The sequence below is a fragment of the Salvelinus sp. IW2-2015 genome, linkage group LG5 (assembly GCF_002910315.2).
Source record: "Salvelinus sp. IW2-2015 linkage group LG5, ASM291031v2, whole genome shotgun sequence".
Classification (NCBI taxonomy): domain Eukaryota; kingdom Metazoa; phylum Chordata; class Actinopteri; order Salmoniformes; family Salmonidae; genus Salvelinus; species Salvelinus sp. IW2-2015.
The window spans coordinates 21,852,785-21,876,198 of NC_036844.1; the positions used below are offsets into that span (position 1 = coordinate 21,852,785).

At 42.2% G+C, this 23,414-nt stretch overlaps 1 protein-coding gene across 4 annotated transcripts in view; it reads left to right on the plus strand.

Annotated features, from left to right (window-relative positions):
* LOC111964530 (nuclear pore complex protein Nup214) overlaps positions 1-23,414 on the plus strand; it is a 66,268-nt gene that overhangs the window by 18,912 nt on the left and 23,942 nt on the right. For all 4 annotated transcript variants that reach the window (XM_070443607.1, XM_070443606.1, XM_070443604.1 and 1 more), the window contains exons 25-29: positions 13,441-13,519; positions 14,097-14,169; positions 14,425-14,527; positions 14,659-14,708; positions 15,280-16,824. In XM_070443607.1, coding sequence (XP_070299708.1) covers positions 13,441-13,519; positions 14,097-14,169; positions 14,425-14,527; positions 14,659-14,708; positions 15,280-16,824 — 1,850 coding nt within the window. The remainder of the gene's footprint in view (positions 1-13,440; positions 13,520-14,096; positions 14,170-14,424; positions 14,528-14,658; positions 14,709-15,279; positions 16,825-23,414) is intronic.

The window sequence follows — 23,414 nt, forward strand, 5'->3', positions numbered from 1 at the left end:
TAGCTGTCACTCAAATAGTGAGGGGCTGAAGTTCATTGGCTATAAATCGAATTGCTAGTGGGCTTGCCCAGGGAAAATGGCACATCAGTTTCCAGAAAAGGTAACTTTCAAACTATGGATTTTGTGGCTAATTGAGGTAATACAGTAGTACTGCTCATAGATTATGCATATATGAAGTACACATTGACACGTTCAGCCCAAAGCGGGAGGTTTAAAAATAATTTTCAGTAGTCACCAAAGTTCCGGAGCATGTAACCAGCTGTTTTTGAGGCTGGATTGGCAAGATCAAGACCCTCCAAACATGCTTAGAGAAGCATTCATACAACAGTCCCAGATTTATACCAACCATAAGCCTGTTGCATGCTTCCCAGTGGAAACAGTTTGCGCACAAATTATGGAAGTGTTCGGACTTTTGGCGTTCGTCAGGTTTCTTTAGGCTGTTCAGGCACACACTTTTGTTTTTGAGGCAAGTAGAAGTTCGGTAGCCGAAGTCTATGCCCCTTCGTCGGTGATTGGTCAGCAGTACTACTTCTAGTAGGAGTGGGAACTGTGGACGGGATTCTTCAATGAAGTGTTTGTTATTCAATAAGAGACGACTAGCTTTCATGCACATTTTTTCACTTGAGAAATACTGCACAAAACATCTTGGTTAGATGTAAAATGTTGCGACTAAGACCTCAACAAAAACTTAAAATTGAATGACAGATTTTCTTTATTTATCTTAGATCAATTGACTACTATTTTTACGGTTTCTCAGGAGGGACAAAAAGTAATATTGCAGCTTTTTTCTAGTTTTTCATGCGAAGGTCTTTTAAAGGGAGTATTTGAGGAACAGACGTTTGTGTCGCCTAGCCGAGTTCTGCTAGGATCAAATTGAACCTACTAAGCGGGCGCCTTTAGAGCCTAGATTGACGGTTAGATGGCTGACGTTCTGACCTTGTGACTTTAAGAGTCAGATGGAACGCTGCTAATTAAAGACTTAACATTGCTCAATAGTATGAGATGTGTATTAAAGAGCTTTGCGGTCACACACACGTGTACACACGCGCACTTCCCAAAAAGTACATACATTGGATGCACACACAGACTCCCGTCACGCTTGCGTGAGTGTGCTACATTTTTGACCTCTTGTGTCACTGCAATTGCTGATATAAATGGCTGTTGATGACAGCTGTGCATGTAATTTGTCAATGCCAGAGGGACTGAGCGGTGCAAGGTTGGACAGAATGGACAGATGTTGGCAGCTGGCATACGGGTGCAGGCTAGTGATGGGGGATAAATAGTTACATATCGGGATATGATTTTTGACGATGTATTGTTTTGATATCGCAATATTATTTTTATGCTAGTTAGTTGTACCTGCACCAAAACTCCAGTATTTTTCCTTCATAGTGTTGTTCTCCATCTTTTTAAATTGGGAGCAAATTTGCTTTCAGCACTTTTATTTCCATGACTGATCAAATACTAGTTTCCTCATGCTCTCTCTTGTCCCTCTGTAGCAGACATACGGTGAGCAATATGTTTGGAACATTGAATCGCAATAAAAAATCACCGTATCGAATCACATTACATATAGAATCGTGAGAATCGCAGTACATATCGTATCTGCACTTAAGTATTGTAATATCTTGAAGCCCCTGGCAATTCCCAGCCCTAGTACAGGCCTGTGTCCCTGTTATCATAATGACAGAGAGAGAATGTCACTCCCCAATGTCACAGCACATTCAGACTGGAGGGCGGAGGAGGACCTTCAATTTGTACCATCAGCGGTTTCTGTTTTTATAATAATTGTTCTTGGGGGAAGGAGCAGTTGAAAGTGCGTTTTATGCTTCTGAAGTGTAGATAACGGATAAACCCACAAATGTTCTACTCTTTGTAGACAGTAACTGGTATTTGGGAATTAAATAGTTTGAATAAATGTATTTATTTAGAGCACTCCTTACATTATGATTACATTTAAGACCGTTAAATGCACATTACCCATCATCCTTGTCTAGGGAGATCTTTGTCTCTTACTTTGACCCTGATCCCTATTTTTCACCATAGCTAAATCACCCATAGCTAATAGTCACCTATAAGCAGGTTATTACTTCCCAGAAGAGCTGTACGCAGGTACAGCCATTTACTAATCCCATGTCCCCAGCCTGTCCTGTCTTTACTGCAGTAGTGGTGTTGTCCTGCCCCAGCCACGGTGTGTAACTGGGGACATAGTATAGATTATCAGAGCTGCTGCTGCCAGCCAGATGCAAAGAGCCACTGTGACCTTTCACTTGATGGCGTGCCAACGTCCGGACGGAGAATGGGATTTGGTGTATGGGGGAAAACCTAACCGCAGCAGTAATAGTGTTTTCTCTCACACAACCTCTCTCTCTCCTCTGTCCTCCGCTCTCCCATTTCTTTCCTGTATTTCTCTTTCTTGTTACTACATCTGTCATCTCATGCCCTTTTACACACACACACACACACACACACACACACACACACACACACACACACACACACACACACACACACACACACACACACGACTGACAAAATGTATCTTACTTAAACATGCCAGTCATGGTCTTTTGAGCAGAGCACCTCCAAGCATATAGCCAGCTGTAGCTTCCTATCCTTCCTATTAAGATTTACTTTGATTAATTCATTTCATTTTATCCGTGGGTGGTCTTTTAATTTCAAGCTTCAGTGGCTGTGTGATAGAGTTACAGTGTACTATGTTCCAATTAACAGCAGGAACATTGCACTGGAGTGGGTGGTCACTGGTGCCTGGCCTTGCCTGCCTGGCAGTGTCAAAGCCGGCTGACTTGTAAACCTGGGCTGATACATAGCAGTGCTTGTAAATGTGTGTGTCTGTTGGTGCCAGGTTACGCTGCACATGTGTGCGTGTGTAGGGCTGGCTCAGTTACCATCTAACTGACGGTTATGGATGAAGACCGTCATGGGGCGGCAGGTAGCCTAGTGGTTAGAGCATTGGGCCAGTAACCGAATGCTGGATCGAATCCCCGAGCTGACAAGGTAAAAATCTGTCTTTCTGCCCCTGAACAAGGCAGTTATTCCCTGGTAGGCTGTCATTGTACATAATAATTTGTTCTTAACTGACTTGCCTAGTTAAATAAAGGTTTAAAAAAAAAAAAAAAAAAAAAGGTCATTAAAAAAAGTGTGTTTATTAATATTTTCTGGGAATGAACAGCTGATGCGTGTGTCTGCTTGACTTATAGCACCTAGGAAAGAGCAGGCGACAGCAGAGCGCTCTCCCATCTGAGTTAATGCACTGCTAAGGCCTGCCCATGCAACTTTGATGGAGAGACACTGAATAATTCAGTGGGTCTGGCTGACCCAAGGCAAGCTGCAGGGGGAGAGGTCAACAGATAGGTGCTGCTCACCGAACTGACATGTTTTTAACTATGGATGTGTTGTAGCATGGAGAAACAACTCCTATCCGCGGCCTTTGCAGATCTGAAATAATTAGTTGGGTGTAAGCAAAATGGAGGAAGCTCCAATAAAAACCAGCCATCACCATTTTGCTTACAACTATCTAATCCTTACCGTGCTTGGAGTAATTCCGAATTTTTGCATGCTTCACTGTTGGTTAGCTACTTATCTACTCATGTTCCAGTGCACTGTACTGCCACAGATGGAAGAAGGAGCCAAATGTCTCACAGGATGTAGAAATCTGAAACACCTGTTTAGTCTAGTGGTGTGAAGTGAGAGAAGATGGAACTAGATGAAACTTGGCTGACATTCTGCTAATTTTCTCATCGATGAAACATTCGATCTCAATTCAGGTTTCTGTTCCCAAAACTAAAATCTATTAAGAAGAGTGCACCATGTTTTGTAGACTTGACCCATTGCCAAAGTTTTAAAAAATGGTTTTGTTTAGAAGGAGTGTATGGGCGAATTGAGTTATTGGATAATGGAAATGTGCTAAAACGCACCAGTATGATCTCGCTAGCTTGTGCTTGGCTATGCCAACCACCTTGCATGTTCTGTGCACTATGCTTAATTTTCTCCCATTGAAAACAACGCCAGTGACAGATCTTGAGTTAGTTACCAGTATCTTTGGCACTGCCTGATGAGAGAGCTTATCCCTGGAAGGGGCCCTGTTGGCAATAGGATTTCACTGGCCATTCTTGGCCTGACTTGGGCATGCTTGAGTGAGTGTGGGCTTCAAGATGACAGCATTGGCACCCCACAGTTCAAACTCATCACCATGTGATTAAACTTTGTCAGAGGATCAGCTGTCACTTTACACTACACATCCTCCTCTGTCTGTAACCTCACTGGCTATACATCTATAGCGGATGATCCAGGATCTATTAGCGTTTAGATTGCATATCTGTCAAGCCTGTTCAGTGTGTCTGTCTTGTTTAGTGCTTAGGCTATTTCCTCCACACACACACACACACAGTCCTTTGCTTGTGTGTCTATTGATCCATGCGGGCTGCCCATTGTGGCGTGGTGCTCATACTGATGCAGCACTGAGACGGCCATGAGGAAAGCGGCTGATGAGCTGAGTGATCATCCCCAGCTCTACCACCTGCTCTTCTCTGTCTCTCCTTCTCTGTGTCTCTGCGTCTCTCTCTAAATAGTTACAATGCAACTTCAGTTAACATGGAATTCTGAAGGCAATTTAGTTCTTAAAATGACAAGGCAATGCATTCTTGGAGACAGTAGATATTTTACAAAATAAATAATGTTTTTCAAAATAACCAGAGTAAAGCAATGAATGTACAGGATGATGTGATGGCAGAATGATGTACTAATGTGATAAGCTAGAGAATCAAACAGGGAATGGGGATTAGAGGGCCTAAGATCAAACAAACAGTTATTCTTGATATTTCAGAATGAAACAAGGCAGGCAGGGATTATAGGAGAAATATAGATAGTAATGACAAAAGTAACAGATACAGGTTACACACACATTCAAAGCAGGGAAAAGATAGGTGTAATAGCATTCCTCATGAAGCTGGTTGAGAGAATGCCATGAGTGCAAAGCTGTCATCAAGGCAAAGGGTGGCTACTTTGAAGAATCTCAAATATATTTTGATTTTTTTTAACACTTCATTTTGGTTACTACATGATTCCATATGTTATTTCATATTTTTGATGTCTTCACTATTATTCTACAATGTAGAAAATTGTAAAAATAAAGAAAAACCCTTGAATGAGTAGGTGTGTCCAGACTTTTGACTGGTACTCTAGTCAAAATGTTTGAAAGCAATACCGTGTAAAATTCAAGTCAGTTGGGAGTAGGTTTTTGAAGTCCCAATGCCTTTTTCATCGGGTCTATGACCTGACGTATAATACAACAATTGACACATCAATCTGTTCGTTTTGATTTAAGCTAGTCTATAAAATACTTTCTACAAAAAAGAATCCTCAACATATGGGGCATTGAACAGTCAGCCTTGTGCAGACTCTGCCACGAGGAAGCAGAATCAATAGAACATATTTTCTGGTACTGTCCATCGGTGGCTCGCTTTTGGAGTCAGGTCCAGGAATGATTGTTATGTCATAATATCAGGGTTCAGATAGAGCTACAAACTGTTATTGTTAGGGGCTCTGAAAAACCAAGATCAATCAATGGGAAATGCACTACATGACCAAAGGTATGTGGACACCTGCTATTCCAAAATCATGACCGTTAACATGGCTATGTGCTCGATTTTATACACCTGTCGGCAATGGGTGTGTCTAAAAAAGCCAAATCCACTAATTTGAAGGGGTGTCCACATACTTTTGTATATATAGTATATCATTATACTCTTGGGTAAAGTATTTATTTTTGGGGCAATATCGGTAGAAATTGTACAAATAGGGAGGTCCGGGACCCTCATAATACATGATAGTAAAATGGAGGGATGTATTGCAAAAGAAAATGGCATTATACTGGGAAAGATGGGTTCATTTGTGGACATCGGAAGGTTGGAGTTAAGATCAGAATGAATGGTGGATTGGCCGCTATGGGTGAAAAATCCTGCACTTAAAGAAAATTAGGAATATATGTATAATTATTTAACTACAGGTAAATTAGGAATATATGTTTAGTTATTTAACTACATGTACTGTAGAAAATAGCTGTAAGTAGCAGTAAAAGTATTGCTGTCTGTCTGTTTACTCCAATCAGGGTAGGGTAAAAAATTATCAGAGGGAAGGTTTAGCATCAAACCATGGAAGCTGTCTGTTCAATGTCTAGGTAGGAGGAGTGCTAATCCCACACACTTAGTGGAGTTCCTCACAAATTCTAACGGTGTGAAAAGACTGACTTCAAGTTGACTACAAGGACTATACACTATAGAGCTTTACCACAAAGATTACAATACACAACCAAGACAATTGTTTATGAATAACCAATAGTAACCAATATACTATTCTGCAACTAAAGGTAAAGTTCAAATACTATTTAGCGTTATCTGAATGCACATCGACCAGGGAGTGTCTGGCTTACAGAACGAGGAAGACCGTATGGGGCATTGCAAMCCCCCCCCCCCCCCCCCCYYCMYTTCCCATGAGGGAATTGCTGTACAGTCTATGACCAGAGTGAGACAATTTAGCATAGTTTGGATGTTAAAATGATGGTCACCCCCCTGGAAGTCTTTTTGAGTTGCTTTGCAAAGGGCGTGTGACTGGTTGAAATTGGGAACAAACTAGGCAGCTTTTGCCTCTTTAGGGGCATCTTGTGTCATCTGTGGCCAATAGACTACCTGGAGCAGTGTATTGCATGTCGTTCCTGAGAGACTATCCTCCTGCAAGAGTTGCATGTACATATAAAGAGCTTGTTGGCTCTGGGAAATACACATATAAATTATGACTGGTTCAGGTTGTGTACCCTGTCACGTATAGGCTTCGATCACTAGCAATGCTAACGTGGTCACGCAAACAAAAATAGTACGCCTAACTCAAAGAGCAGGGAACTTTCAGACAAAAGTTTTAGGTTGTCACCTAACGTAAGTCACCTAACGTAAGTCTCAATCAAAATGATGGCTCAAGGTCAAGTTACACTAGTATGGGCAATGGAGGTTGAGCAGCCTCATTTACTATCAGAAAATCATTAGCAATACCAGCGGACACTGAATATTACCTGGATAAAACAAAATTGGACAACTAATTAAAAGAGAAGGATACCAAACGATATAGCTTATCACCTACTATATAAGGGTCAAAATTACAATTATTAAACTGTAATTCAAGTCTGTGGTAGTCTTTGTGAGGGGGTATGGCAGCTCCCCCTGAACTCACTATCAGAAAATATAAATCGTAGTTAGGTTGATCAGACCTTACTCTATTGCTAGCAGGAACTCAATAATCGTAGGCTACCAGTCAGATACTGGACAGCCTAATTAGATATATTGTTTTCCAAAAACAGTAACTCAACTCAGAGGCACTATATTTAGCGGAGAAGCTAGGCTAATTCAATAATCACTGTTAATTCATTATTAATTAATTAACACTACCAACTTCTTATGGCTGCATCCCACTACCGGGATCGATATGACAACAGCCAGTGAAAGTGCAGGGTGCCAAATTCAAACAACAGAAATCTCATAATAAAAAATCCTCAAACATACATGTGTCTTATATCATTTTAAAGGTAATCTTGTTGTTAATCCCACCAAAGTGTCCGATTTTCAAATATGCTTTTCAGCGAAAGCACTACAAACGATTATGTTAGGTCACCACCAAACCACAATAAGCACAGCCATTTTTCCAGCGCAAGATAGCTTTCACAAAAAGCAGAAATAGAGATAAAATGAATCACTAACCTTTGATTATCTTCATCAGATGACACTCATAGGACTTCATGTTACACAATACATGCATGTTTTGTTTGATAAAGTTCATATTTATAACAAAAAATCTGAGTTTACATTGGCGCGTTACATTCACTAGTTCCAAAAACATCAAGTGATTTTGCATAGCCACATCGTTTCAACAGAAATACTCATCATAAATGTAGATGATAATACAAGTTATACACATGGATTTATAGATATACCTCTCCTTAATGCAACCGCTGTGTCAGATTTCAAAAAACTTTACGGAAAAAGCAAATCATGCAATAATCTGAGACGGAGCTCAGAACAATAGCCAAATTAGCCGCCATGTTGGGGTAAACAGAAACCAGAAAATACATGATAAATGTTTCCTAACCTTTGATGAACTTCATCAGAATGCAGTCCTAGGAATCCCAGGTCCACAATAAATCCTTGATTTGTTCGATAATGTCCGTTATTTATGTCCAATTAGCTACTTTGGTTAGCGCGTTTGGTAAACAATTCCAAAGTCACAAAGCGCATCCACTATAACGTGACAAAATGTCCAAAAGCTCCGTAACAGTCAGTAGAAACATGTCAAACGATGTACTGAATCAATCTTTAGAATGTTGTTAACATACATCTTAAATAACGTTCCAACCGGAGAATTAGATTGACTTCAGATGAGCGGTGGAACGGAGGTCCTCCTCATGTGAACGCGCATGTGAAAGCATGGTCAGCTCGTGGCAGTGATTACTTATTCCTGTCTCCTTCGGCCCCCCTTCACATTAGTCATCAGACAAAGTTCTATTGACTGTTGACATCTAGTGGAAGCCGTAGGAATTGAAAACTCATCAATATCTCGCTGTAATTTCAATGAGAACTTGGTTGAAAATCTGCCACCTCAGAAAAAATTCAAACAGGAAGTGGAACTTCTCAGGTTTTTGCCTGCCATATGAGTTCTGTTATACTCAGACATAATTCAAACAGTTTTAGAAACTTCAGAGTGTTTTCTATCCAATACGAATAATAATATGCATATATTAGCAACTGGGACTGAGGAGCAGGCAGTTTACTGTGGGCACCTCTGTGCACCTTTCATCCAAGCTACTCAATACTGCCCCTGCAGCCATAAGAAGTTAAAGTTAATTAACACTACCTTAAAGTACGCCTTGACCAAAGGGGTCAACACCAAGTTACAATATCAGAATAATATGATTTGTCCAAGTCCATAGGTTACACAATGCAATAGAATCCAACAATAGAATTGTCAAAGAAATAGGGACTAGAGTATGAATCATGCACGACTGCCTTTGCTCCTAATCTGGGAGGAGGGATATATTCAACTAGGCTAAACTAAGGATAGAGGCAAGCGATTATTCTAATAATCCTAAAACAAAACAAAGGAGACATACAGCGTGGGTCTAATCATAAGGAACAACTTCATAGGCTTAATTCACAATAACGATTTACCGATTATGCGCCTGTTTCAGGCTAACATAATAGATTCTTATTGACTCAAATAAACTCACATGGGCTCTCAGAATAAGGACTGTTGTGTTCGGACGGCGACCAGCCATATGGTTACTGTTATGAACTACAAAACAGTCCAAGGACACCCCACGTGGGGACATTGCAAGAATTCTCTGGACTACTGAAATGCTTTGTTTTGGACTGCCTGCCAATGTCCTCTGAAGACATTGGTTCCAGACAGATATACAGTACCAGTCAAGTTCGGACACACCTACTCATTCAAGGGGTTTTCTTTATTTTTGTTGTAGAATAATAGTGAAGACAAACTATGAAATAACACATGGAATCATGTAGTAACCAAAAAAGATTCTTCAGTGGCTACCCTTTGCTTTGATGACAGCTTTGCACACTTGGCATTCTCTCAATCAGCTTCATGAGGTAGTCACCTACAATGCATTTCAATTAACAGGTGTGCATTCTTAAAAGTTAATATGTGGAATTTCTTTCCTTCTTAATACATTTGAGCCAATCAATTGTGTTGTGACAAGGTAGGAGTGGTATACAGAAGATAGCACTATTTGGTATAAGACCAAGTCTGTTTTATGGCAAGAACTGCTCAAATAAGCAAAGAGAAATGACAGTCCATCGTTACTTTAAGACATTAAGGTCAGTCAATCCGGAACATTTCAAGAACTTTGAAAGTTTGTTCAAGTGCAGTTGCAAAAACCATTGCGCTATGATAACTGGCTTTCATGAAGACCGCCACAGGAAAGGAAGACCCAGAGTTACCTCTGCTGCAGAGGATAAGTTCATTAGAGTTACCAGCCTCAGAAATTGCAGCCCAAATAAATGCTTCAGAGTTCCAAGTAACAGAGACATCTCAACATCAACTATTCAGAGGAGACTGCGTGAATCAGGCCTTCATGATCGAATTGCTGCAAAGAAACCACTACTTAAGGACACCAATAAGAAGAACAAGAGAATTGCTTGGGCCAAGAAACACGAGCAATGGACATTACACCGGTGGAAATCTGTCCTTTGGTCTGATGAGTCCAAATTTTTGATTTTTGGTTCCAACCGCTGTGTCTTTGTGAGACGCAGAGTAGGTGAACGGATGATCTCTGCATGTGTGGTTCCCACCGTAAAGCATAGAGATGGTGTGGGGGTGCTTTGCTGGTGATAATGTCGTGATTTATTTAGAATTCAAGGCACACTTAACCAGCATGGCTACCACAGCATTCTGCAGTGATAGGCCATCCCATCTGGTTTGTGCTTAGTGGGACTATCATTTGTTTTTCAACAGGACAATGACCCAACACACCTCCAGGCTCTAAGAGCTATTTGACCAAGGAGAGTGATGAAGTGCAACATCAGATGACCTGGCCTCCACAATCTCCTGACCTCAACCCAATTGAGATGGTTTGGGATGAGTTGGACTGCAGCGTGAAGGGAAAGCAGCCAACAAGTGCTCAGCATATGTGGGAACTCCTTCTAGACTGTTGGAAAAGCATTCCAGGTGAAGCTGGTTGAGTGAATGCTATGAGTGTGCAAAGCTGTCAACATAAAGGGTGTCTACTTTGAAGAATATTAAATATATTTGTTTTATTTCATAGTTTTGATGTCTTCTATTAGTCTACAATGTAGAAAATAGTAAAAATAAAGAAAAACCCTTGAATGAGTAACCAGCTCGATCTCACCTATCTTTTTCCTGATTTGAATGTGTGTGTAACCTGTATCTGTTACTTTTGTCATTACTATCTATATTTCTCCTATAATCCCTGCCTGCCTTGTTTCATTCTGAAATATCAAGAATAACTGTTTGTTTGATCTTAGGCCCTCTAATCCCCATTCCCTGTTTGTGACTCTGATTCTCTAGCTTATCACATTAGTACATCATTTTGCCATCACAATATCCATTATTCATTCATCCTGCACATTCATTGCTTTACACTGGTTATTTTTGTAAAATATCTACCGTCTTGCATTGCCTTGTCATTTTAAGAACATAATTGCCTTCAGAATTGTAACTTAACCTTCGTTATAATTGTAACTATTTGGTGCCCCGTTAATAATTTCATAGTAATAAAGCAGACACATTCCATTTCACTACCCACCAACCTTATATGAAACACACACACACACACACTCCCTGGCATATCTCCACTAGAGCGGGAGATGAGCTATGCCCCTAGTCAGGCTGATATATAGTATCTCTGATGTAGAGTCATGGCACAGTCGAGGTGAGTCCATCACACGAGCCATCAGCTCTGGTTTGTGTATGTGGCCCTCAGCCGAGATAAATAGACCCCAGCTAGATAGCAGGTCACTGCCTCCATCGCATCTGATTCACTGCCAGCATAGGCTAACAATCTGAGTGCATCTCTCCTCTCATTTCTCTCCTCTCCCAACTGTCTCTCCCCCTCTTTCATCCCTCACAGCACTCACTGCCCCAATCCCCCTTTTTTATTACTCTCTTTTTTTTCAGCCTCTCTCCCATTCTCTCAATCGAACAGCTCCCTCTGTCCCCTCCCTCCCTCATCTTTGGTTCTCCCATCTTTCTCTCCCAGTCGCTCACTGTCTTTCATTTTCTCTCTGCCTTCTCCCAATATCTTTTTCTTTTCATCTATGCTAGTGCTGAACGATTAACCAAATTGTCAATATTTTGTGGGGGTTATTAAACAAGTAATTGCCCGATGTCGGTTCATTCACACCGTTTCTCCAGAGGGAAATCAAATCATTCACGAGAGAGTTGAAGTCTAGAACTATATGGGACACTGGGCTGAATGAAGTTGTAGTTTTCTGTAAGCAAATATTCAACCTAGTTCAGCGCAGGAACATGGTAATTGTCTACAATGACCATAATCCATTGTGCCTGTTTTTTTCCGTCTATGACACAGATGGATACACTTTTACGCCTGCTACTTTAAGTTAGATACACACAGACCGCATACGCCACCGCATGAGAGAGGAATGTACACAACACAACGAGAGAAAGGGATAGAGAGTTCGTGAAAGTATGTCTTATCTACTAGTTAAATTATTTCATCAGACAGCTCTGCAGCATATTTAGGCAGGCTAGCCTAGCTAAATAGGTTGATTAAAGATTGTACAGTATGGGGAGAACGGAGATAAGATTAGATGGTTGGTTGGCTGGCTGCTACTGCCTAAGCAGAGATGAGATGATGAATTTAAAGTTTTATAAAGTCATCACATTAAACTAAGTAATATACACGACTGAAATATTTTGTTATTTAATAGATAATTTCCTATTTCTCGATGTGGAACAATTGAATATTCAATATTTTTGGCTTTGGAATTTCCATTAAAAAGCTCTTTATAATTTTTGTCATTATTTCATAATGCATTTAATGTTCAAGAAAAATAATTTAAATCTGTAACAGTGATTTATTTTTTAATAATCGAACCGAACAGACCTCAAAAACCACTAATCGCTCAGCCCTGATATCCACCCCTTTCCTCTCTCTCGCCATCTCTATCGCTCTGAGATTATGTAATTAATGGACCTCTCTCAATTTCTGCTGGGCCAGGCCTCGTTCCACTGTTGTGTTGAGGTTGAATACATTTTAGGCAGGACTCCCCCTGGGGCCATTTTCCAAATTAGCCCTGCTCACAATAACGAGTCCACCCCAGCCAAACCGTCAGATAGGGGGCTTATTTTAGAGATGCACTCACCAGCCAGTCAGTCTCTCAGTCACAACACTGGGCCTGTAATGTGTCTATCCACGTCAGTATGGTTCAGTTGGCTATGGTCTGTCTGTGGCAGTAGTTATAGTGTTGATGCTAGAGAATAATTAGTGAGGCAGTGCAGTTCACCATGGCTTTTGTTTTCTGTGTTCTATTCACTACTGTAGGTATTGTGCATGGCCCTGGCTTTTATCTGGGACGACATTAGCCTTGGATTATGCCACGTATTTGCAGATGGGGCAGTAAATTATAGGCTGATACAAAGTTCTAATGCGCACACACACCCCAATTAATCAATGTGGCGAGAATTGTTATCATACCTCATTTGTAGATATATGCATGTCTCCTCGTGACTGACTTGCATTCACTTACTTTTAAAAGCTAATCCTGATGAGATAGTGTGGAGAAGAGTAATTAGGCAACATTTAAAATTTGATGTGCGGTGTAAATCCAACTCGTTGCTCAATTATTTTCCTTCCCCTCTCTCTCTCTCTCTCCCTCTCAGCTCGTCAGTCCCAGCCCCGGTCGGTCAGGTTGTTCAGCAGGTTTTGGCGACGGTCGCCAACACCAACCAGGCCAAACGAGTGAGTATGAAGAGTCCATCTAGGTGTTTCATCTGTGTGCTTTCCTCTATCAGAGGCTGAATATCTCTTGTACACCCCATCTCTAAGAACTCAGCAACTCTGTGTAGTTCCTGGAGTTCCAGTGTACTTGGCTGACCGCTGGCCTGCAATGTTATAGGATAGAGTTTAAGGTCATTATGACAGGGCTGTGAAATGCCCCAGGTTTCTCCCATGTGCCGGCGGAGGAGTGATACAAGTGGCGACTGGGTGGGAGCTGATTCATACAGGGGAACTCTCTCACACATCACACCTCAGTCCGAACCAGGTTCAAGTTCATGGGATGCATGACTCATAAACCTACACACAGAAACACTCACAGAAAACACTGCGTATACGAACACTAAAACACTGTTTTGCCATAAACAGAATCCAAAGTCTGAGTAGTGAGATGATAAATTACATTTAGCTTTGACTTAAGATAAACATGAACATTGATTGTTAGGTTCCCTAAAACACCCTCTTACTTTGTGTGTAGTTATTCTTGAAGCCATGGCAATGAGAGATGTATAAACTTTCCTTCTGTTGTTTTTCTCCTCAGAATTCTACTCAAGGCATACTGAAGATGTCTGCTGAGAGTATCCGCTCAGCTTCCCCCCAGGGTTTTGTGTTTGGTAAGTTCATAAAGATAAGATGTTTTAGATGCTCATCATATCAAGACACGTTGGAAAATGCCTTCCACCTTTTCCCAGGTAATATTTTTTCCAAGGGTTTTTATATACTACAAATCTACACAATTTCTGGGTGAACCATTTATACATGATTACATTCATTATATTACATATTTTATTAGCTCTTAGTATAAGGTGTGTTAGAACTCTTTTGTCATGCTTATTTTAATGCCATCTCCTTCTGTCCCTCTCTCCCAGGCGGACCCCCTAAACCTGATGCCCTAGTTTCCCTGGCCTCCTCCAGCTCAGCCCCGTCACTAGGGGAGCAGAGCAGCAAAGCCTTCTCCTCCTTTACCACAGCGTGAGTCACTGGGGGTCAGCGGTCAGAGAGGGAAACTTCATGTCAGACGTTCTTGATCAGAAAACAGGAATGTTTTATTTTTTAGCTATGGCTGACTGTGTTTTCTCATACTTTATGATGCTTTTGGACAGGTCTGCCGGGGGCTTCAGTTTCTCCTCTGTGTCCCAAGGAGCTCCACCAGGTACCTCTCTCAAATGTACAGCCATATATGCCACTCGTTGGTGTTATTAGACAGTAAAGTCAGTGCTATAGTTCATTGAATGCCATATCAATGAATTACAGTGACTTCAATTAATAGCCCGGGTGTTTATTTTCTTAAATTACTGAAGACAGGCGTATTAGAGACAGGCGGAAGACACATTTAAGTTGAATGCATTCAGTTGTACAACTGACTAGGTATTCCCCTTTCCCTTTCTATTTGAGCCAGATGTCTATTTCTTTAAAGCACACAGCTTTTGCTCATTTGCATAGTTAATTGTTTAATTCCAGCATTCACTTACATAATTTAAATCAATTAACAAATAACACATTAAACCTCGTCAGCAATTAATTTAGACCCGCCATTTATTTGAAACAGGCGAGTATTTATTTAAATGTGTGCGGTTGCCCGGCTATTAAAAAGGACAGGCGGCTATTTTAGTCTCAGCGTTTAATTGAAGTTTTACGGTAGTCATGTATTAAATCTATTTGTTCAAAGTGTTTCAATGTCTGGCATAGTTTGTAAATCTGCTGTCCATGTTTCTTCCTCCCAGTGAAGGACGCCAGTAAATTCTTCTTTGGCGGCGCTGGTGCCACCGGCAAGATGATGTTCAGCTCCTCTGCCGGGGAGGAACCCTTCTCCTTCATCCCAAAATCCACTTCCCCCGCCCTGGGGAGCACCAGCTCCCCTCCTCCCAGCATACCAGGGGAGCCTGTGAGGCCCACCCCCACCTTCAGAGTAGAGCCCCAGGCACCCAAGGTGGTAGGAGGAGAGACCCTGGGGAGTTTCTCGGGTCTACGCGTGGGCCAGGGGGACGAAGAGAAGCCCTCAGCGGCCGCGTTTAGCTTTGGCCAGCCGGACAATGGAAAGGGGCTAGGTTTAGGCACGGGGACGGCCCAGTTTAGTTTCGGGTCGACCCTCCAGCAAGGGAAGCCAGCTGAGGCTGCGTTTGGTGAGGCGGATTCTACCGTGACAGACTTATCCAAGACTGCATTCAAGCCTCCCGAACCAGCAGCCCTGGCGATCACCAAGCCTGCGTTCTCCACGTCAGCAGCCACCTCCTTCAGCAGCCTCCTAGCTGCACCCCTCTCTTCCCCGTCCCCCACCTTGGAGGAAGAGCCCCCCAAAGCCCCCACACCCCCATCAGACCCCACTCCACCCCCAGAGCCTGTTCCCTCACAGCCCAGTCCCTCCGTCAGCCTCCCTGTTGCTGAGCTTGAGGTTACTACCTCCCCAGTGTCCTCAGTCACCCCCACCCCTACCATCCCTGAAAAATCCCCAACTCCCCCTGCCTCGGCCCCCTCCCCAGCTCCTCCCATTGCCTCCACCCCCCCTGTCCCCCCTGCCTCTACCAGCCCACCAGCCCAGGCAGCCCCCAGCACTACCCCAGACCCTGCCCCCGAGGCCCCACCACCCGCTATCACCCCTACCCCGAAGGCCCCACCACCAGCCTACCCGGCCCCCAGCTCTGACAAACCTGGCTCCATCTTCACCCAGCCACCATCCATCACCACAGATAGCACCACTATAGCTGTCACCAGCCTCACAACGGTCATAAACACCGCAGCCCCTGCCGCCACCACCACCACCCCTACTGACTCCAACACCGCAGCCCCGGCCACGGGCTCAGTTTTCGGACAGCCTGCTCCAGCGGCTGCCGGCGGTTTTAGTTCCACCGGCTTTGGTGCTCCACCTGCAGGTGCAGGGGCTGGCTTTGGAAAACCTGTATTTGGGCAGACAGTTGGCGGGTTCGGCCAGCCTGTTCCTAACGCAGCCAGTGGCTTCGGTTTTGGCCAGTCTGCGTTCGGGGCCAGCCCTGGATTTGGACAGCCTGCAGCGGCCACCACTGCTGCAGCTGCTAGTACCGCTGCTAGTGGAGGTGGTCTGTTTGGAGCCCCCAGTGCCAGCAATGCCAGCAGTTTTTCCTTTGGCACCCCCAGCGCCAGTACGGCCAGCAGTACGGGCACGGGCCTGTTTGGGCAGCCGAGCGCAACCCCGGCCTTCGGGCAGCAGAGTGCTGGGTTTGGACAAGGCTCTGTGTTTGGAAGCAACACCACCACCACATCCTCTACTGGCTTCAGCTTTGGACAGCCTGCAGGTGAGTGTATCTGTGATATGTCACATGTTTGTGAAAATGCACTAATACGAAGTAGCTGTTAGGCCTCTGCATTCCATATCACAAAACTGGAAATGAATGGTCAATGTAATGGTATGTATTTTATATGTGGCAGACAGCTCAGGACAGTGGTCTTATTGGAAGAGCATCTCTTGGACATCACCATGACACTATTAAGTTGTTTTAAGCCTCTAGCATTTACACAGACGGCCACTCAAGCTGCCAATCTGTCTTTCTTATTGACTGGATGTACAATCTCTTTAGGAATCAGATGATACCTTAAATGTTTATGGATTGGATTACCAGATTCTAGTTGATTTTGATTGATCTCCAAAATCCGTATTTAGGACTACTAGGCTGGTATTATTTCAGCCATGGTATGTTGACCTATAGAATTGCAGCATACAGTCCCTTCGCAAAGTATTCAGAGCACTTTACTTTTTCCACATTTGAAGTTACAGCCTTATTCTAAAATGTATTAAATATGGATTTTTCCTCATCAATCTACACACAATACCCCATAATGACAAAGCGAAAACAGGGATTTTGAAATTTTGGCTTAGTTATTTAAATAAAATACTATATCACATTTACGTAAGTATTCAGACCCTTTACTCTACTTTGTTGAAGCACCTTTGACAGAGATTACAGCATCGAGTCTTGGGTATGATGCTACAAGCATGGCACACCTGTTTGGGAAGTTTCTCCCATTCTTCTCTGCAGATCATCTCAAGCTCTGTCATGTTGGATGGGGAGCGTCGCTGCACAGCTATTTTCAGGTCTCTCCAGAGATGTTAGATTGGGTTCAAGTCCGGGGTCTGGCTGGGCCACTCAAGGACATTCAGAGTCTTGTTCCAAAGCCACTCCTGCATTGTCTTGGCTGTGTGTTTAGGGTCGTTGTCCTGTTGGAAGGTGAATCTTCTGAGGTCCTGAGTGCTCTGGAGCAGGTTTTCATCAAGGATCTCTCTCTACTTTGCACTGTTCATCTTTCTTTCGACCCTACCTAGTCTCCCAGTCCCTGGCGCTGAAAAATATCCCCACGGCATGATGCTGCCACCGCCATGCTTCACTGTAGTGATTATGCCAGGTTTCCTGTAGACGTGACGCTTGACATTCAGGCCAAAGAGTTCAATCTTGGTTTCATCAGACCAGATAATCTTGTTTTTCATGGTCTTGAGAGTCTTTAGGTGCCTTTTTGGCAAACTCCAAGCAGGCTGTCATGTGCCTTTTACTGAGGAGTGGCTTCCGTCTGGCCACTCTACTATAAAGGCCTGATTGGTGGAGTGCTGCAGAGATGGTTGTCCTTCTGGAAGGTTCTTCCATCTCTACAGAATAGTTTAGAGCGCTGTCAGAGTGACCATCAGGTTCTTGGTCACCTCCCTGACCAATGCCCTTCTCCCCTGATTGCTCAGTTTGGCTGGGCGGCCAGCTCTAGGAAGAGTCTTGGTGGTTCCAATCATCTTCCATTTAAGAATGATGGAGGCCACTGTGTTATTGGGAACCTTCAATGCTGCAGTAATGTTTTTGGTACCCTTCCCCAGATCTGTGCATCGACACAATCCTGTCTCGGAGCTCTACGGACAATTTATTCAACCTCATGGGCATGCACTGTCAACTGTGGGACCTTTATATAGACAGGTGTGTGCCTTTCCAAATCATGTCCAATCAATAGAATTTACCGCAGGTGGACTCCAAGTTGTAGAAACATCTCAAGGATGATCAATGGAAACAGGATGCACCTGAGCTCAATTTCAAGTGTCATAGCAAAGGCTGAATACTTATGTAAATAAGGTATTTCTGTTTTTTATTATTAATAAATATGCAAACATTTATAAAAACCTGTTTTCGCTTTGTCATTATGCTGTATTTTTGATTGATTTCTGAGGAATTTTTATTGCCATTTTAGAATAAGGCTGTAATGTAACACAATATGGAAAAAGTCAAGGTGTCTGAATACTTTCCGAAGGCGCAGTATGTAGGAAAAGAAGCAATGGGGAATCCTGACAAAGGCAGTTACCTCAGTTACTCATCCAGTCAGAGCTGCTGCCAAAGTGCTTAAATTAATGTAGTTGTTTTCCCTCTGTGGGACTGAGCGGCATCATTAGGATGGGTATTTATCACGCCATTAGGATAATGGAGTTTAGAGAGAAGGCCACTACTCTCTGATGGTCTTATCCAGTCCAATCCCATCCATCCATCAGTGCGTGTTAGGATCTGCTGGTATTGGCTGGCAGACCATACTCCTCCATGTGTCCATGGGTCATAGGCCCCTCTAAATCACTATGCTGGAGGAAGTTGGAATTGACTACTGGTATAGGGTCAGTTTTGTTTCACCTGGTACCGATGTGGTTAGGGTTGAGGATGGTGGTTAGCTGATCCCTGATCTTTACTTCTAGGGGTAAGCTCTACCTTGACCCTGTAAACCCAAGTATAAGGTAAACACTCGACTTATTGCCGGGACGATACCAGTATTTCGATAGTCGTTAGTATCGTGACAAGGAAAACAATGCAAATTTAACTTCTTTAGAAAACAGCCCTAATTTTGGAAACAAACATTGTTTATATCCAGAGTCACATTTAATTTATTTTCCAAAATATAGACAAAATGTACATACTGCAGTTTTTTAAAGAACCGAGAGTTACTGTTTAAAATGTTCACGTTACTGGTATTGTCACAACCCTACGGTACATGTTAGCAAAAATTGCAGAACTGCAAATTACAGAAGATTCAATGTTTTGTTTGATTATGCAAATTATAGTATTTTAGCAACATTAAATCTTATTATAATCTGTTCGTATACACCCCCAGGAAGAATATAACACTTTTTTTTTTTTTTTTTTTACATTTTCTGACAAACGAGCACTTAAATATGATCATTTTCACGTTTTCATAAATTGTTAGAATGTTTGGGATTTATGTATACTAAGGCATTTGTGAAAATTTGATAGCAATATAGAGTGGGAAAGCAGCCATGCGTTTGGACAATTAATAGACACTGCAGGAAATAATACCTAATAAAAACGTCTCTCCTCCAGGACCGGAATCTATGGAGACCGGTGTGCCATAGCCAATCGGCGCTTCAGTAGGCCTTTATACAAATAACCCATTTGCCACACGGGCTTGCCATCATTCACTTTGAACTGTACTGTGTGTTTACAGGCAGTAGCAACTGGCGACTTTAGATCATTAAAACGCATTCACCAAATTCCACAAAATACACCTGAATTGATTTTTTCAAAAATGTAAATACCACGAGTTCTCTTACATTTTGGAACTTTACAGTCCTATTGATCAAACAACCATGAAAAGATAGGCTTTCTCTCCCTCAGTTATGCACATCAACAATAAGATCAACAACTAATGCTAGTCAGAGCAAGATGAGCTAAAATCTAACGAGGGAACATTCGATAAACCCTTTCAAACTTTTTCAGCTAGTTGGCCATCAGAATTTCACTGATAAAAGATGGGTAGCCTGTTTGTCCATCTGCAGCTTGCCTGCCAATGCATTTTTGTCCCAACCAAGCGCCCAAGCTAACTGGCTAAAGTTGTCGAACTTGCTAGCTAGCTACTTCCAGACACAGAGAACACCTCACTCTGACCGTTTTACTCGCCCCAGCAGAGCTGATTATCTAGAGCGTTCCTGACTAACTATTACTTTTTTGCCTACGTTTACTGACACTGGTCATATTCAGCGGGTGTTGCACGTTTGTAAGTTCATCAGTTATTCTGCACACTCAGATGAGTGCTCTGAAATTGGAGTAGATAGAGTGAATTTGCAAACGCAGGAGATATGCTAACTGGATAACAGTTGTTCAGCATAGCTGCTAGCAAAGCAAAGCGATTCACATTTCTTGCTAGCTAACCAAATGACACCTGCATCTCTAGCTGTGTAGCCACCGAAAAACGATATGAGTTGAAAAAGTCAGTCACTCACCCACTCCTCCAATGAAATTACATCCTCCTAGCTAGCTATCTAGCAAACATTAGGCTCTGTGTTTTGAGCATGCTACATAAATAGATACGCTAGCCTATTTTCCATGTTATCACTAACTTGTGATCATTGCCCATGCTAGTTTGATTGTATTGACATTCCCAGCCTTCGTTACAGTCGTCCGTTTTTGTCCAGAATATTAATTGTAATTGAAACTGAAACAGTGCATCCCAAATGGAGGCCGCAAACAATGTACTAAGCCAGCTGTGATTTATAACCTGATAGTAATATTTTTTGGACTACCAAAATATGTATTGGTAAATTATATTAATCATTAATTGAACTGTATGCATTTATTCTGCCAACAGTGCCTTACTGTATGTCATGGAATGTTGAATTCAAGTCGAACATATTTTTAAAACCTCTTGTAACATTTGTTTTGTAGCATAAACTCGGAATTTGATTTTTTTTTTTTTTATGATTCTGTTTTATAATTGCAAAGTAGTTAAAACACTGTCAGTTCCACTTTAATTAAGCCATTATTATGTCACCACGTAAAAAAAAAAAAAAAAAATTTGGATGGTGAAGTAATGTTGAGCCGGGAGTTGGCCTATTCCCAGGGATTCTCTGAATTCCCACCCGTGCTAAGAGGGGCTGGGCCGCGGGAAGACAGTTGACCTGTCTGTGTGTGTCACAACAACTCAGCAGTTACTGAAGCAATGTCTCGGTTCTGACTGTCCTAGGGCTCTGTGTTCCCACCCAGATATGCTTTCTGTTATATCATAGTGACAATGTGTCTGTCTGGCCATATGCATGTACTAATAGTGGAGATAGGCTTACACTTCAAAGCCACGTTGGGATTACTTTTTCATTTTAATTACACAAAGAATTGAATGTGTAATGCCCCACCGGCTAACTGCACATAAGACTTGTGGAAGCAGGGTTAGTCACGCTGTCAAAGTGTTGAGGTGAACAGGAAATCTGAACTAGTTATCTGTAACGGAGGAGGTTGTGATGGGGGTTAATTGAGCTCACTGGTGCGCATGGTCTGTACCACTGTTGGTGCCTTTGTCAGTCTTTACTGTATTAGATAGGCAATATGTGAGGAGAGCAGCCCTTGGCCAGTCATTTATCTGCGGAGCCCCACAGCAGGTTAAACATGAATTAGGCCTACTTACCCTGCATCAGAGCACGCCTGGTCGATGTCGCACTTAACAGAGCTTGATTAAGATGTTATAGCCAAAGACCAGACTACATTAAATCTGTCTTGAAACAGAGGAGGAACTGCCTGAACTTGTCTAATAAAAAAGCTCCATTTTACATCATAGACATGGAAGAAATCGGAGAGACTTTAACTTTGCTCTGTAAGCCTAGGGGTGATTTCTCTTAACTCTATTAGCAGTTTGGTAGAGGTCAGTTAGGGGTATCTAAGGGAGTGTTAATAGCCAGGGTCATGTTTGTTTCTAAATGTCTTTGTGCAGGTCTGAGGTGACAGCAGCCAGTCTTATAGCTACAATAGCCAACTAGCTAGCAATGCCAGGACAGCAACAGGTGTTACACTATAAATGGCCCTAGAATTCCTATTGAGTCTGGATATGTGTTATGCATTCCCATGTATTATTTCTGTCCCCTTCACGGCTGGCTAGTTATTTCAGGCAGTATATTGTCAGCATAGCTATGTGAACTAGCAAAAGGGCTGCTGTTACATTTTAGTTCGTTGCACGTCCGTTGTCCGCAAACTGCACATGAACATTCGTGAATGTATTCGTTAATAAAAATGCATGTTGACTGTTCCTTAGGGCTGCCCCCGGAGAGAGAGAAAAAAGAAAAAGACTTGTCACTTCTTTCGACCAATCAACTGGTCCAAAAGAAAATTGAAATATTTTTCCATATATAGACACACCTTATGTGATTTAATAAAATCAACTAAATGTAGGCTACTGAGCTTGTCTGATGCTTTAAGCACACTGTGATTAAATGCTTAACACACAAATGACTCGAGGGAGCCAGAGATCAAGATTGCCTAACCAAAATAAAAAAATATGTTCCCGAATCATCTCCTCCCTCTGCTGCTAGCCTTCGCAGAGTCTGCCACTACGCCAGTTAGGATTTTCATATGCACGTTCTTGTGGAACAGTTCAATTTATTTGATAATAAAGTCTTCATATCTCAAAATCGTTGTCATGTGATTAATAAAAATGTTATCTAAATGAAAATTATACAAATCTAAAAGTAACTTCTATTGCCATTGCCAACTATGTAAAAATAGCCTACCTGAAGCCAAAAAATAAAAACATTGCAGCCTGCAGGTAGAAAATATCCTGATAAAAATAAATTACATTGGCTATTCATGGCCTCTCTGCAAGGAACTTCAAAAATTGTATCAACAATCAACTTGGTCCAGCCTGAAGCTTGCACTAACAAACTTGCATCATTGTATAAAATATTAAGGACCCTCAGTTTCCCGGGCCAGTGAGCTCCAGACAGACACAGCTGTAGTCTATTTGCTTAAGGGATAAGTAATCAGGTATGCCTATTTTAAGACGTTTCCACCGGTTCGGAGCATGACATTTTCCCCCCACTTTTTTCGAAAGGGAGAGAGCTGGAAAGATTTTTCAAACAGGCTACATTGAGGAACTA